This window comes from Musca domestica, unplaced genomic scaffold (assembly GCF_030504385.1).
Source record: "Musca domestica strain aabys unplaced genomic scaffold, Musca_domestica.polishedcontigs.V.1.1 35, whole genome shotgun sequence".
Taxonomy (NCBI): domain Eukaryota; kingdom Metazoa; phylum Arthropoda; class Insecta; order Diptera; family Muscidae; genus Musca; species Musca domestica.
Window position 1 is genome coordinate 4238197 of NW_026712315.1, and position 13710 is coordinate 4251906.

General features: G+C 35.7%; 1 protein-coding gene across 6 annotated transcripts in view; it reads left to right on the plus strand.

Annotated features, from left to right (window-relative positions):
- The window catches only part of LOC101892073 (diuretic hormone receptor), a 129941-nt gene that overhangs the window by 59303 nt on the left and 56928 nt on the right, over positions 1-13710 (plus strand). For 5 of the 6 annotated variants that reach the window (XM_059125805.1, XM_059125804.1, XM_059125800.1 and 2 more), the window contains one exon: positions 8497-9123. In XM_059125805.1, the coding sequence (XP_058981788.1) occupies positions 8818-9123 (306 nt within the window). In that variant the 5' untranslated portion in view covers positions 8497-8817. Of the gene's footprint in view, positions 1-2083; positions 2486-8496; positions 9124-13710 lie in introns of those variants that run through there. The other variant, XM_059125801.1, reaches the window with a different exon arrangement.

Here is a 13710-nt window from a genome sequence, read left to right on the forward strand (position 1 = left end):
AATTTAAGGATTTCAGCTCTATTCCATCACCTATAATACTATTTAGGTCTTTTCGTGCAATTTTGAACACCTTTCCAAAACGCCTCCATATCTCAATTTTAAATACCAACAGAGACCCCAATGTCGAATTTCCGCTCTGTCTATTCGCCCACTACCAAATATGGCACCATTCAGTACTTTTCTTACAATTATGAAACACATTTTCAAAAACACCTCCATATGTCCATATGTACCCACAAACAGAAATCTTAATATCAAATTTCCGACTTTTATCACCCTCTGTTCGATCAACACCGAATTGTATTCAATACAGTACAATTTAGTACTCCCCGTGCACTTTTAGTACCCATTTCCAAAACGGCCTCCATATCTTAACCACATACACCTTTCCTTCACTACATACCCAATTTAGTACAACTTAGTACTTTTCGTACTATTATAATACACGTTTCAAAAATCACCTTCATATGTCCAGGCTACACATGAACAGCGACCCTAATACAACCTTGACACTCATAGCGAAATTTCAAGTATTTTGCCAAATGGTACAATTTTAGAAGTTTAGTACTATTTTCGAACTTTTCATGACCCTAAACTTGGAATTTCCAAAAACCCTGTGCAACATCTCTCCCGCAACCCCTTCCGTGAATCACATTTCAAATTTTAGAATGCTAGCTCATTCCATTTGTCCAACACAAACTATTAAATTTGTAGTACATTTTAGTATTTCTCGTAACGTTCTCCAAAAACCCACCAAAACCAACCCTCGTGCAAAATTTCACAATTCTAGCTTCAGCCATTTTTTTTTTTGAGCGTTGATTCTCTTAAACATTATTTAAAGCTATTCTGTTAAATTGTTTAATTCATTTTTTTACGATTTATTTTTTAATTTTTCAAATCCTCTTTTTATACCCTCCACCATAGTATGGAGGGTATATTAAGTTTGTCATTCCGATTGTAACACCACGAAATATACACTTTAGACCCCACAAAGTATATATATTCTTGATCAGCATAAAATTCCATGTCGATTTAGCAATGTCCGTCCTTCTGTCCGTCTATCCGTCTGTGGAAATCTCTCAATCTTCCGAACAAAATGAAGTAAGTTGATAAAAATTTGCTCAAATGTGTACTATGTCTGCAGAACTTTTGGTATTGAATATGGGCCATGTAGGTCCACGTCTTCGTATAGCCCCCATATAACGGTACCCCCCAATATTCGGTATTGTGATGATTTTAGCGACCTTATTTACCGGAACTATTTCAAATTTGGTACTTGAAGTTCGTAATGAATACTACAGCCTGTGACAGAAAATTGTCTTTGCAGGTCCACGTTTTATAACCTCCATGGTTTCTCCCTATATTCGGTATTTTGATGACTTTAGCTGCATTATAAACCGTTTTTTTTTCAAGTTTCGCATTTGAATATAGTAATAGCTTAAGACAAAAGTTTCCTATGCAGGTCCACGACGTCGTATAGACTCTAATATACGGCTATATTCGGTAATTTTACGTTTTAAAAGGATTTTTAGCGTTTTTTTTTTTTTTTTTTTTTTTTTTTTTTGAATTTGTAAAATTTGTACCCAATGGTGGAGGGTGTACAAAGTTCAGCCCGGCCGAACTTGCAGCTTTTTTACTTGTTGAAAAATTCTTAGATTTTTGTAGAATTTTTTTTTTACAAAATGTGATAATAAAATTGCGATGCTTTTTAATATTTTCATTTTTTGAAAAAAAAAAAAAAACATTAAAATTTAAAGAAAAGAGGTTGGGATATTTAATTTTATTATTAATTTTATTTATATTTTTTTTTAAATTCCGGACATATTTCCTTTTTTCATATTTTCTAAAAAAAACCCAAGATTTTTTTAATAATATTTTTTATGTATTCATCAAAATTTCCAAAAATATTTTCAATGACCATCCCAATATGCCCACACACACACACATTTGTAATTAATGCTTGTGTACACACACACCCCTACAAAACCACTTGATTCGCACTTTTCTCTGTGTTAACGTTCGCCTGCTGCTCTTTTTAAGGTTTCGGTTTTTTTTTTTTTTTTTTTTTTTGAAAATATCTGGCTGACTGGCTCTTGCACAATCCAAAAATATTTCAGTTTACGGCAGTTGATTAAAAAGACGGCTAACGCACACAACCAGCATTGCGCTTTCGCACAAAACTAATTACGGAATTTGCGAAAGAAAAACTAACGGGAAATATTTGGAAATATTTCAATTATAAAAAAAAAACAAATTCCAAACTTAACAAAACGAAATCTGACAAAAAAAATTAAAAAAAAAAAACAAAACACAATAGCAATAGCAATGTAAACGAATTGACAGTTTTGAAAATAAGAGGAAAATCGAGTCAAAATAGAAATTCGAAAAGGAAACGGATGTGATTGTGCGACGTGTGAATGGCGTATTAGTGGAGAGTGTGTACACCAGTGATTATAAAACATAGAAATCTGCTCAAAAGCCCAAGGTGATAATAATCGTATTTTATTTTTCAAACATAAATTTGGAAAAAAAGTGCTGATGCTTTTTATGTGCGTGGTTATATAAAACATCTAATGGCAATTAAGTCATATTTTAATAAAAAAAATAAAATACACACACGCACACAAAGTGGTTTATGGGATGCGGTAAAAAAGCCTAAAAAAAAAAACAAAAAATATTGGAATTATATATTTCAAAACAAAATACTAAAAGTGTTTTTAAAAAAATTAAAGTGGCAATGAGTAGCAATTTTTGACACAATACTTAAATATGTTTCCAAAAATAAAAAAAGAAATTGAAATGAAAATTAAATTTAAAAAAATGAATATCGATAAAATAGAAAAACCAAAAATGGAATATCGATCTAAGTTTGTAAAAAATTTCTTAAAAAAAAAAAAAAATCAAAATCTATTTTAATTCCTAGACCCTGAATATAACCAAAACGTTCCAATTTGAGTTTGAATATGTTCACCGAGAATTTTGGGGAATTTCACAAAGAAGTCCAAAGATAACAGTATTTTGTTCATCTTCAAGGAATTGAAAAATATAAAAGATCATCAAATCAATAATCACGTATTCCCTACGAATATTTGTTCAAGGACCAATATTTTTTTTTGGAAGTCTTACGAATGTATTGTCATGGACCAATAAACCAAAAATTATAACTATTTTAGTTTCAGGCTATAATCCTTAATTTGGAAGAACAAGTACATTTTGAAAAAAAAAAAAAATAAAAAAAAGAAGAAACTAAAGTTCGGCTGGGCCTAACTTTGAATAACCTCCACCTTTAGGAAGGAATTTGACAATTTTCAAAAAAAAAAAAAAAAAAAAAAAAAATCCCTTAGAAATTCTCTTAAAATCTTAAAAAAACTAAATGTATCCTTTAGATTAGGGTCTATACGACGACTTGGACCAGCATCATCAAAATACTGAATATAGGGAGGTATTATTATATGGAGCTATACCAAAACGTGGATCTGCACAGACAATTTTTCTGTCATAGGCAGTAGTATCCATTACCACCTTCAAATGCCAAATTTAAAGAAATTCCGGTGAATAATGTCGCTAAAATCATCAAAATACCGAATATCGGGAGGTACCGTAATATGGGGGCTATACGAAGACTTGGATCTGTAAAAACAATTTTCTGTCATAGGCTGCAGTATCAATTACGAACAAGAAATTCCAAATTTGAAACAATTCCGTTGAATAATGTCGCTAAAATCATCAAAATACCGAATATCGGGGGGGTACCGATATATGGTGGTTATATGAAGACGTGGATCTGCAAAGACATTTTTCTGTCTTAGGCAATAGTATCTATTACGAACTTCATATATTAAATTTGAATAATGTCACTAAAACCCCTAAAAAATACCGATTTTTGCAGTTATGTGGGGCTATCAAAAGACGTGGATCTGCACAGACAATCTTCCGTCATAGGCTGTAGTATATATTAGGAACTTCAAATATTAAATTTGAAACAATTCCGGTGAATAATGTCGCTAAAATCATAAAAATGCGGAACATAGGAAGGTACCGTTATATGGGCGCAATAAGAAGACATGGACCTGCACAAACAGTTTTCTGTCTCAGGCTGTAGTATCCATTACGAACTTCAAATGCCGAATTTGAAAGAATTCCGGTGAATAATGTCGCTAAAATCATCAAAATACCGAATATCGGGAGGTACCGTTATATGGGGGCCATACCAAACCGTGGACCTACATGGCCCATTATCAATACCAAAAGTCCTGCAGATATAATATACATTTGAGTAAAATGTTATCAACCTACTTCATTTCGTTCGGAAGCTTGAGTGATTACCACAGGCGGATAGACGGACGGACATCGCTATAGAATCGTCATAGAATTTTATGCTGATCAAGAATATATATCCTTTGTGGGGTCTAAAATGCATATTTCGAGCTGTTACCAACGGAATGGCAAACTTAATATATCCTCCATAGAATGGTGGAGGGTATAGCAAGTTAAAAAGTATTTGCCGACGCATGTATACCCTCAGCTGTTGGCCGTTTTTGTAAACATATTTTGACATCCCTATTTATTATTCTTCATGTTGATCATTAATGTAGAGGTATGTTCCGCAGGAGTTGGCCGATATTGTCTAACCCCTCTCTTATATATGTCTAATATAAATATTACAACTTGCCATATTTGGACTAGATCGCTGGATATATGAGCTAAGTGATCATTTTTAGAGAATGAGTGAGGTGCTAGATAGAATGGATCAAAGTAGCCCACTTCAACTAATACAAATTTTAGGACCTGCAACATGGAAATAAAATCGATAATTTATTTAAAATTGTATGCAAATAATTGTAAATCAAAATTTTATCTTTTTGTGGGAGAGGAGGTATCAGAGGAAGTGGGCAGAACAACAGATTCACATCAGATCCCTTGTTGAGGGAAATATTAAGATATAGAAGGCTTGAATGGAATCGCTGACTTATTTTGCAATTTATGAGACATTTAAGTTCTTAAAATTGTGATTGTTTGTAGAAGAGGTACCACAAGGGGTTAAACCGACATCTATCATCCTCACACCAGATCTTGTGTTAATAGAAATATTGGGATGTGTGAAATTTTAAGAAAGTCGGATGCTTATTTCGCTTTTTATGAGGGTTACCATTATTTAAAACACTGAATCGTTGTGCGGGAGGTACCAAAAGGTTTTGTTCGATCTCTACCATATGGTAGAATGGTCCGATCTTTAACATCTTTACAACAGATATTGTGTTCATGGAAATATTTAGATGCGCCAAGTCTGAATGGAATCGGATGTTAATTTTGTGTTTTTATGTTGACCCTCTGTGGGGAAAGTACCTTATATTCCATCATCACCTCAGACCTTGGGTTAATAAAAATATTGTGATGTGTGTGTGTTTTTTATAGAGAATTGGACACTTAAATCAAACTTTAAAAGAGTTATAATTATTTAAAATGTTGGCCCTTTGTGGAGGAGGTACTTGTTGGAGTGAACCGATATTTTTCATTTTCTCACCGGACCTAGCACTGATGCAAAAAATAGGATTTGCAAAGTTGGAGCAAAATCGGATCATCCGTTCTCTTTCTGTGCAGAAATTTTTTTTTTTAAATTTCAACTATTTGTGGGGGAGGTGCCAGAAGGAGTGGACCGATATTGCCCATCTCCGAACTTGATCTTTTATGGCAATAGAGGGTATACATGGCCCATATTCGACGGACCCATCTGGCAACGCCATAACTTTTGACAGAGATGTCACATCGCTTAATGACATACCGCGTTTGAAGCGTCAGTCCAAGCAGATTTTTACCATGAACCAATACACGCCACGCGAGCGCTCTGAAATAGTTGAAATTTACATTCAACAGAAGAAGTCAATTGGGGAAAAAAATGTGAGAAGTGCGCCTTCTAAGAACACCATTAAACGTTTATACGAAAAAATTTCGACTGGTAAGGCTCTTTCTAATCCGAAGAGGCCATATAAAAGTCGACCAAGGCGATCGGCCGAGAATATCGCTGCCGTACGAGCCAGTGTTGAGAGATCCCCAAGAACATACCAAAAACGCCGTTCTCAGCAGTTGGGCATGGCTCGGTCCATTTTACAATGGATTATTCGCATTGATTTGCATTTGTTCCCGTACAAAATTCAATTGACGCAAAGAATGTTGCCAGCGGACAAGCCTTGTCGATTGGAATGGGCCCAAAGGGCCCAAAGGTCCGTCGAATATGGGCAACCCTATATATCATTCAATACGGCTAAAACGTGTCTTATCGAAATAACGGTTTTAGACTCTAGGCCCGTTTCAGTACATTTGGAATCGATCTTGCGATTCGTCCGTCCGTCTGTCTGGCTGGTGCACACGATAACTCTCGAAACTCCTTCTGGTACCTTCCCCACCTAAGGGTCAACATTCTGGGTATCCATGAAGCTCATGTTATAAAGATAATAGAGATCGAACCATTCCTTCTGGGACCTCCCCCACAAAGGGTCAACATTTTGTATAAGTATAACTCTTATTAAATGTGATGTAAGGGCCCGGTTATCTTCAAATTACACACAATACAACATTTTATTAACCCAAGGTCTGTTCTGAAGATGGAATATTATTCCTTCTAGTATCTCCCCCCTAGAGGGTCAAAAATTTCAATATCCATGAAGCTCTTAAAACGTGAAATTGACATCTGATTTCATTCAGACCAATATTTCTATCCCCACAAGGTTTGTTATAATCATAGTAGAGATCGGACCTTTACTTCTGGTACCTCTCCCACGACGGGTCAACATTTTGAATAACCAAAACGATTATAAAATCCGAAATAAGCATCCGGTTCTCTTCATATTTCATACATCCCATTAGTTCTAGTAACACAAGATCTGCTATGAAAATGGAATGTAATTTGAACCTCGAAATATTTTGCAATCATCTCCAAAAGCAAGAAGCCCCTCCGTATCTCCAAATTTAGACTCACATATATGATTTTATTATTTTCGATATTTGGCAATATTCATCAACGAAATCAGCATAAAAAGCCAGCCTTTTGTGTATTTCAGATATCATCTGTAAGTAATGTTGGTATTTTTTTCAAACAAAATTAGTGGTCCATTGTACCCGCTGTCCTAAACTCTAACTTTATGCGAGATTTCGTGTCCTCTGGTTTCTATTTGTGACCTTTACAACGGCTGCAAAATCAGGAAAATTTTTAGTTGTTGGTCCATTTCAACCCCGGACATCTTTGAAAACAATAGGCCTAGCCCTTCCGAGCCCAACCCTACCCTTGTTTTTCGTGAGGATCAGACGATATTTGCAATCCTTATATAATAAATCCAACCTGTGTTGTAAGGTGAAAAAATATTAAAAAATATTATAAGTCAAATTAAAAAAATCGCATGCGATAAAAAATATGAAAAAAATAAAAAAAATATCACAAAATACTACAAAATCTATATTAACATCATTACTGGCATATTTTTCTGCAATTTTTTGAGATTTTATGCTTTTGTGACAAGAGGGCATACTGAATTGACAAAATTTGTCAAAATCGGTCCAGCCATTCTTTTAAGCATTCTAACTAATATCCCCTTCCTTTGTACATACACATTGTATATATTTCGCTATATATAACCGATATATTTACTATCGACATCTACGTAACGGTCAGAATTGACCCGTTCGTCTATTTGTGATTTCGCCGGGATTAAAAATATTCGCGGTTTAATGGAAAATTTGACTTTAACACAAATGTTGTGGCCTATTTCACCCACTAACTATTATCCGATGACTATCAAAATTGGAAGGCTTCTGCCCAGCCCTAAGCTCTAGCCCTATGCTAACTTCCGCTTCGATTGGTCTATAATTGCGACCTGTAGAGCAGCTGCAAAATCAGGAAATTTTTCAGTTTTTGGTCCATTTCAACCCCTAGATATTATGCGATCATCTCCAAAAGAAATAGGGTTCTATTCTGGCACTATCCCCACCTCCATTCTTAATTTCGTGAAGATCGGGCAATAATTGCGACCTGTCAGACGGACGGACGGACATACATAGCTAGATCGACTTAGCTCGGCGAGATAGGAAGATCCATATATACTTTCCCATGTGGGAAACCAATATTTCGTGGTGTTACATAATTTTTGGCCCAATCAAACTTATAATACCCCCAACACATAGTGTTGTAGGGTATAAACATTCAAACCTAGTTTTTCCGTATTGCCCCAATAAAACTCAATCGAATTTGATAGCAACTGCATCAAATCCAAAGCTTAAAAGCCTGTGGGCAGTGATTGCATTGATATTGAGCAATATACCCCTGTCCCGTTCTGTGTTGCATTCCATTTTTGTGTCCATTATATCCCTCTGTGTATCCATTTACATTTATTATTCCAATTTTGTCCTTCCACAACAACAATGACAACAACAAAAAAGTATTGCCGACATTGTTTTGCATTGATAATATTCGTTACGTTTTTTTTTTTTTTAATTTAATTTTAGATTGGCAAACGGCAACGGAGAGAATTCTAAAACGAAGTCAATACTAACAGCCAACCAGTCTACCCACCTCCCCGCTTGCGGGCAACAAACGTCACAACCCTAACATAGCCAACTCTGGCCCAACAACTTAGCGAACAAACATCTGTTCGCGACAACCACGGACACCTTTTGCATTGGACCATCAAAAGGCAAACCATCAACATTGAATGACCATAAGCACCCACACCAAACAAACCCACAACCACCACTCAGGCATTTCCTTCATCTCGTATCTCAACTGATAGTTGATTGCCGTAGTCCCATCATTATTGCACAAAAATTATGGATACAACGGATCTGGATGCCCTGGTAGACAGTTTATCGGGCGACTCGGCCATAGATTTGGCCGACATTTTTGCCAATTTTTCAACGGACATGCTGCAACAGGCCAATGCCTTGTTGGCAGCCACAGCCACCTCGACAGCGAGCACAGGACATATCACCGGAGATGGGGATCTGTTGCGTTTGGAGGATATTGAGACAGCAGCTGCCTTGGCCATTGTGAGCGGTGATACATTGTCGTCGTCATCGTCATCGTCGTATGTTAATCGAACACTGGAGATGCAATGCCTGCAACAGGCCGAACGGGTAAGTAATGGAACAACAGAGATGCCATGGCACTGGACTGGGGGTTTCATTGTTGCCAAATGTCGGGGTGGCATTTTGTGTGTCATTTTGATTTATTAAACAGAGACAGTGGCCCTCAAAGGGTGGGTCACCAATTAAATTTTAACGTTGTCGACAAAATTCTTTTTTTTTTTTCAATAATTACGGGGAAAATCCAACAGATTATGAAGGTAGAGATAACAAGTCAAAAAGCAACTAAGTTTGGCCCGGCCGAACTTTTAATACCCTCCACCATTTTTAGGGGAACTTAAAAAATTAAAAAAAAAAATCTTTCGAAAAATATCGTTCAAAGGAACCCCGTCTAATGGGGCTATACGAAGACGTGGACCTGCATAAAAAATTTTATGTCGTAGGCTGTAGTACCCATTACGAAATTTGAATATGAATTTCAAAACAATTCCGATACAAAAAAAAATTTCGCTAAAATCATACAAATAGGAAATATCGGGGGTTACCCTCTCTTTCAGAGCGCAAATTACTCAGAAGGAACTCCTTGTGTGGATTTTCAGACAATTCCATTGAAAAATGCGGCTAAAAACATCAGAATTCCGCAAATAGGGAAGGGGGTAACGTTATATGGGGAATATACGATTCCGTGGACTTATATACGGTGTCTTATTTTCCGCCATAGGTTGTAGTACCCATTACGACCATTACATACGATATTTGGAACAATTCCTGTGAAAATCTTGCCCTTAAAATCATCAAAATGCCGAATATGGGGAGGCATCGTTATATTGGGGTTATAGGAAGACGTCAACCTTCATACTATAGGCTGTAGTATCCTTTACGGATTTTAAGTACGAAATTAAAACAATTCCGATAAAAAATGTCTCTAAATTCATCAAAATACTGAAAATTGGAGGGTACGATATCGTGGACTGATATAGCCGATCTTCGAACTTGACCTGCCTGCACACAAAAAACTGATATGTGCAAAATGTTAACTTCCTATCTTAATTCGTTTTGAATCTAGCGTAAAATAGAAGACAGGTATCGGCGTTTTGAAAGTCATCGGGGCAAGGTAACTAAAATAGAGGGGGGGGGGGGGGGAGGTGGATTAGTTTCCTCCTATTCCACACTTTTGGAAAATTTCCGTGCATTTTAGGAAGATACTAGTCTTCGGCAATATTGCCGAAAAAAATGCGAAAAATATGCTGATGGAAGATTTTAACCCTCCAGCGAGTCATTAAAGGAGTTTTTTTGGTTCGTTTTTTAAAGCATGGCTATAAACTTCCTTTTAACGGCGTCGCAGCAAGTCAATAATATAATATTCTACAAAATTATTTTTCATAAAATTCTACTAAAGGCTCTAGAAGACGAAAACAGTCTAAATCCTAACTTATTGCCAGAAAACTCATTTTAGGGTTAATGCCATACCTTATGTGAGATTTTAAGCTATATACTCCCAAAAAGCATAAGTTTAGTAGGATGTCATCAAAGACAAAAATATTCTTCATCGAATTTTGTTATAAGTTATGTACGAAAAGAAATCTCTATTTACATTGTACCTCAAATAAAATTCTATTTTTTTTTTAATTTTTATTTCCTCCATTAGCAAATTTAGTACCATTTCGTGCAATTATCGAACAGATATTTAAAACATGCTCTTTCTTACAACCACAGACACCAAGAGTGACATCTTTAACAAATTTTGCCTTATTCCTTCACCCAATACCAAATATAGTACCATTTAGTACATCTCGTACAATTATAGCACACATTTTCAAAACTACCTCCATATATTCAGACTGTACCTGAAAAGCGACTCTAATACAACATTTTCAGATTTCAAGCACTATCAGTTAACCCATTACACATTTAAGTACCACTTAGTACTATATAGTGCTTTTCGTACATTTATAGTACACATTTCTAAAACCATCTCCATATCTCAATTCCAGATACCAACAGGGGCCTCGATCTCAAATTACAGGATTTTAGCTCTATTTCTTCACCCAGTTTAGTACCGCTTAGTACTTTTCGTACAAATATGGGACGAATTCCCAAACCACTGGTAAATTTCAAATACAGTTACAGTTGGTATTCTCAATATCAAATTGAAGAATTTTATATCCCTTGACCCCATACCAAATATGGTACCTTTCAGTATTTTTGGTACAATTACAGTACACATTTCCGAAATCACCTTCATATCTTAACCACGGACACCAACGGTGACACTTTTATCAAATTTTAGGATTTCAGCTATACTTCTTCATCCAATAGAAAATTTTGTACCATTTAGTGCGTTTAGTACAATTATGGGATGAATTTCCAACCAAATGCCAAATCTGAAGCACAAATACCATCAATAATCTAAACATTTCAGAGTTCTATCTCTATCCCCTTTCCCAATACCATTCGGTACTTTTCGTATAATTATAGTACAAATTTTCAAAGCACCTCCATATATTAACCACAAATATCAACAGTGACATCTGTATCAAATTTGTGGATTTTTGCTCTATCTCTTCACCTTGCACCAAATTTAGTACTTTGTAGTGCTCTTCATGAACTTGTAGTACACATTTCCAAAACCACCTTCATAAGTCTAGGCTTGCTTAGCCAGGCTACTCTAAAACCAAATTTCACATATCAAGCACCAAATTGTACCAAATATTGTACTATTTAGTACTTTTCATGCACTTGTAGTACATATTACAATAACCACGTCCATATCTCCATTCCAGATACCTCAATATCAAATTTGAGGATTTTTAGCTATATCCCTTAACCCAATACCAATTTTAGTACCATTTAGTACTTTCCGTACAAAATATGAGACGAATTTTGCCAATTATCAAACACTGATACCATTAATAATCCAAATATCAAATGACATTATTAGAACCACCTCCATATCCCAATTCCAGATATCAGCAGAGACCTCAATATCAAATTTGAGGATAACCAAATATAGTACCATTTTGTACTTTTCGTACAACTATGGTACACGTTTCCAAAAACATCTCCCTATGTCCAGGCCACATATGAACAGCGACTCTAAAACAAAATTTAAGATTCCAAGCATTCAATTGTACCAAATACAGTACTATTTAGTACTTTTCGTGCACTTGTAGTACACATTTCCAAAATCACCTCTTTAGCACAAATCCAGTACCACCGATAGGGACCCAATTCAAAATTGCAGCTTCATCCGTTCACACTTCACCAAAGTGTAACAAATTTAGTACCATTTAGTACGGTTGCACACACTTAGTACCCATTTCTAGAGCCACCTTAACATATATTAAACTTATTTTCCAACCTTGATTCTTTTAGAAAATTCCAAATGTATAACTCAAAGCGATCACATAATACCAAATGGTACCGTTTTAGAGGTTAAGTACCATTTTAGAACTTTTCGTAAATTTAACGTACGAAATTTCCTACACTCCAGCCAGCAGTGACTCATACCCCATATTTCAGAATTCTAGCTCATTCCATTTTTGTCCAATAGAAAGTATTCAATTTTTAGTACATTGTAGTACTTTCGTAACTTTTTAGTACAAGTCTCCAAAACCCCTTCCACAACACCAATATTGGCCCTTTAGCGAAATTTTAAGATTCTGGCTTCAACCTTCAAAATAAATATTTTTTCTGTTAAAAAAAAAAAAAATAGTTAATAATTTCCCCCCACTGTGCCACAGGAGAACATCGATGGCGACTTATGCATGTAATCAGGTTACTTTTGCTGTCTCAGGCTATTGTATTCCTCTGGCTGTCTTTTGGGCAGACAGCCGGCATTTGAGACTGACATACTTCCTTTCTCTCACATCCCCCCACACACACACACAAACACACTACATTTACGCTGATGACATTATCCTTTGGCACTTTGGTTTGGCTTTTTCTTTCATCCACAGCCACATAGACACGCAGCAGCAACAGGACAGCACATCCGGGCCATTCGAGCGTGTAATAAAGCGTGGATTGTCTTTCGTCTTTACGACAACACTTTAATGTCGCCTTTTTAACGTTTACTTTTGAGGATTTTCCATCGTCCTTTGGTTTTGTGGAAAATCCCTTTTCATGCCTTTTTCTCCCGCCTGATTCATCTTCTGGCTGCCGTACCCTTTTGTAATAATCGTCTCAGAAAAATATGGCATAATTTTAATGGTTTTCCCTCTTTTTGATGGGGCTTCAATAAAGGAAACAACATCAACTTTATATTATTTGCCATAGTATGCGGTGAGGGTGTGAGTGTGTGTCCGTGTCCGTGTGCGCGGCTTCTGTGTATGGCATTAAAAGCTATTAAAAATATGTTTTTAATGGTTAAAGAACCTAGCAAATTTACATTAAAATAAAATGTTCATTTATGTAGCAAAACAGAAGTAGGGCAAATTAACACGTTGAGGAATGGATGAGGATGTGTTCATTTGATAGTTTTTTTTTTTTTTTTTTTTCGCGGAATTTGAAGAAACATCAGACCTCCTAATGTGGAATTTTTAACAACATATTTTGAGGAACCAAATTTTTATGCCTTCAACCATATGGCTAAAGAGGGTATATATCATTTGATATGGTCAAAACGTGTCTAGTCGA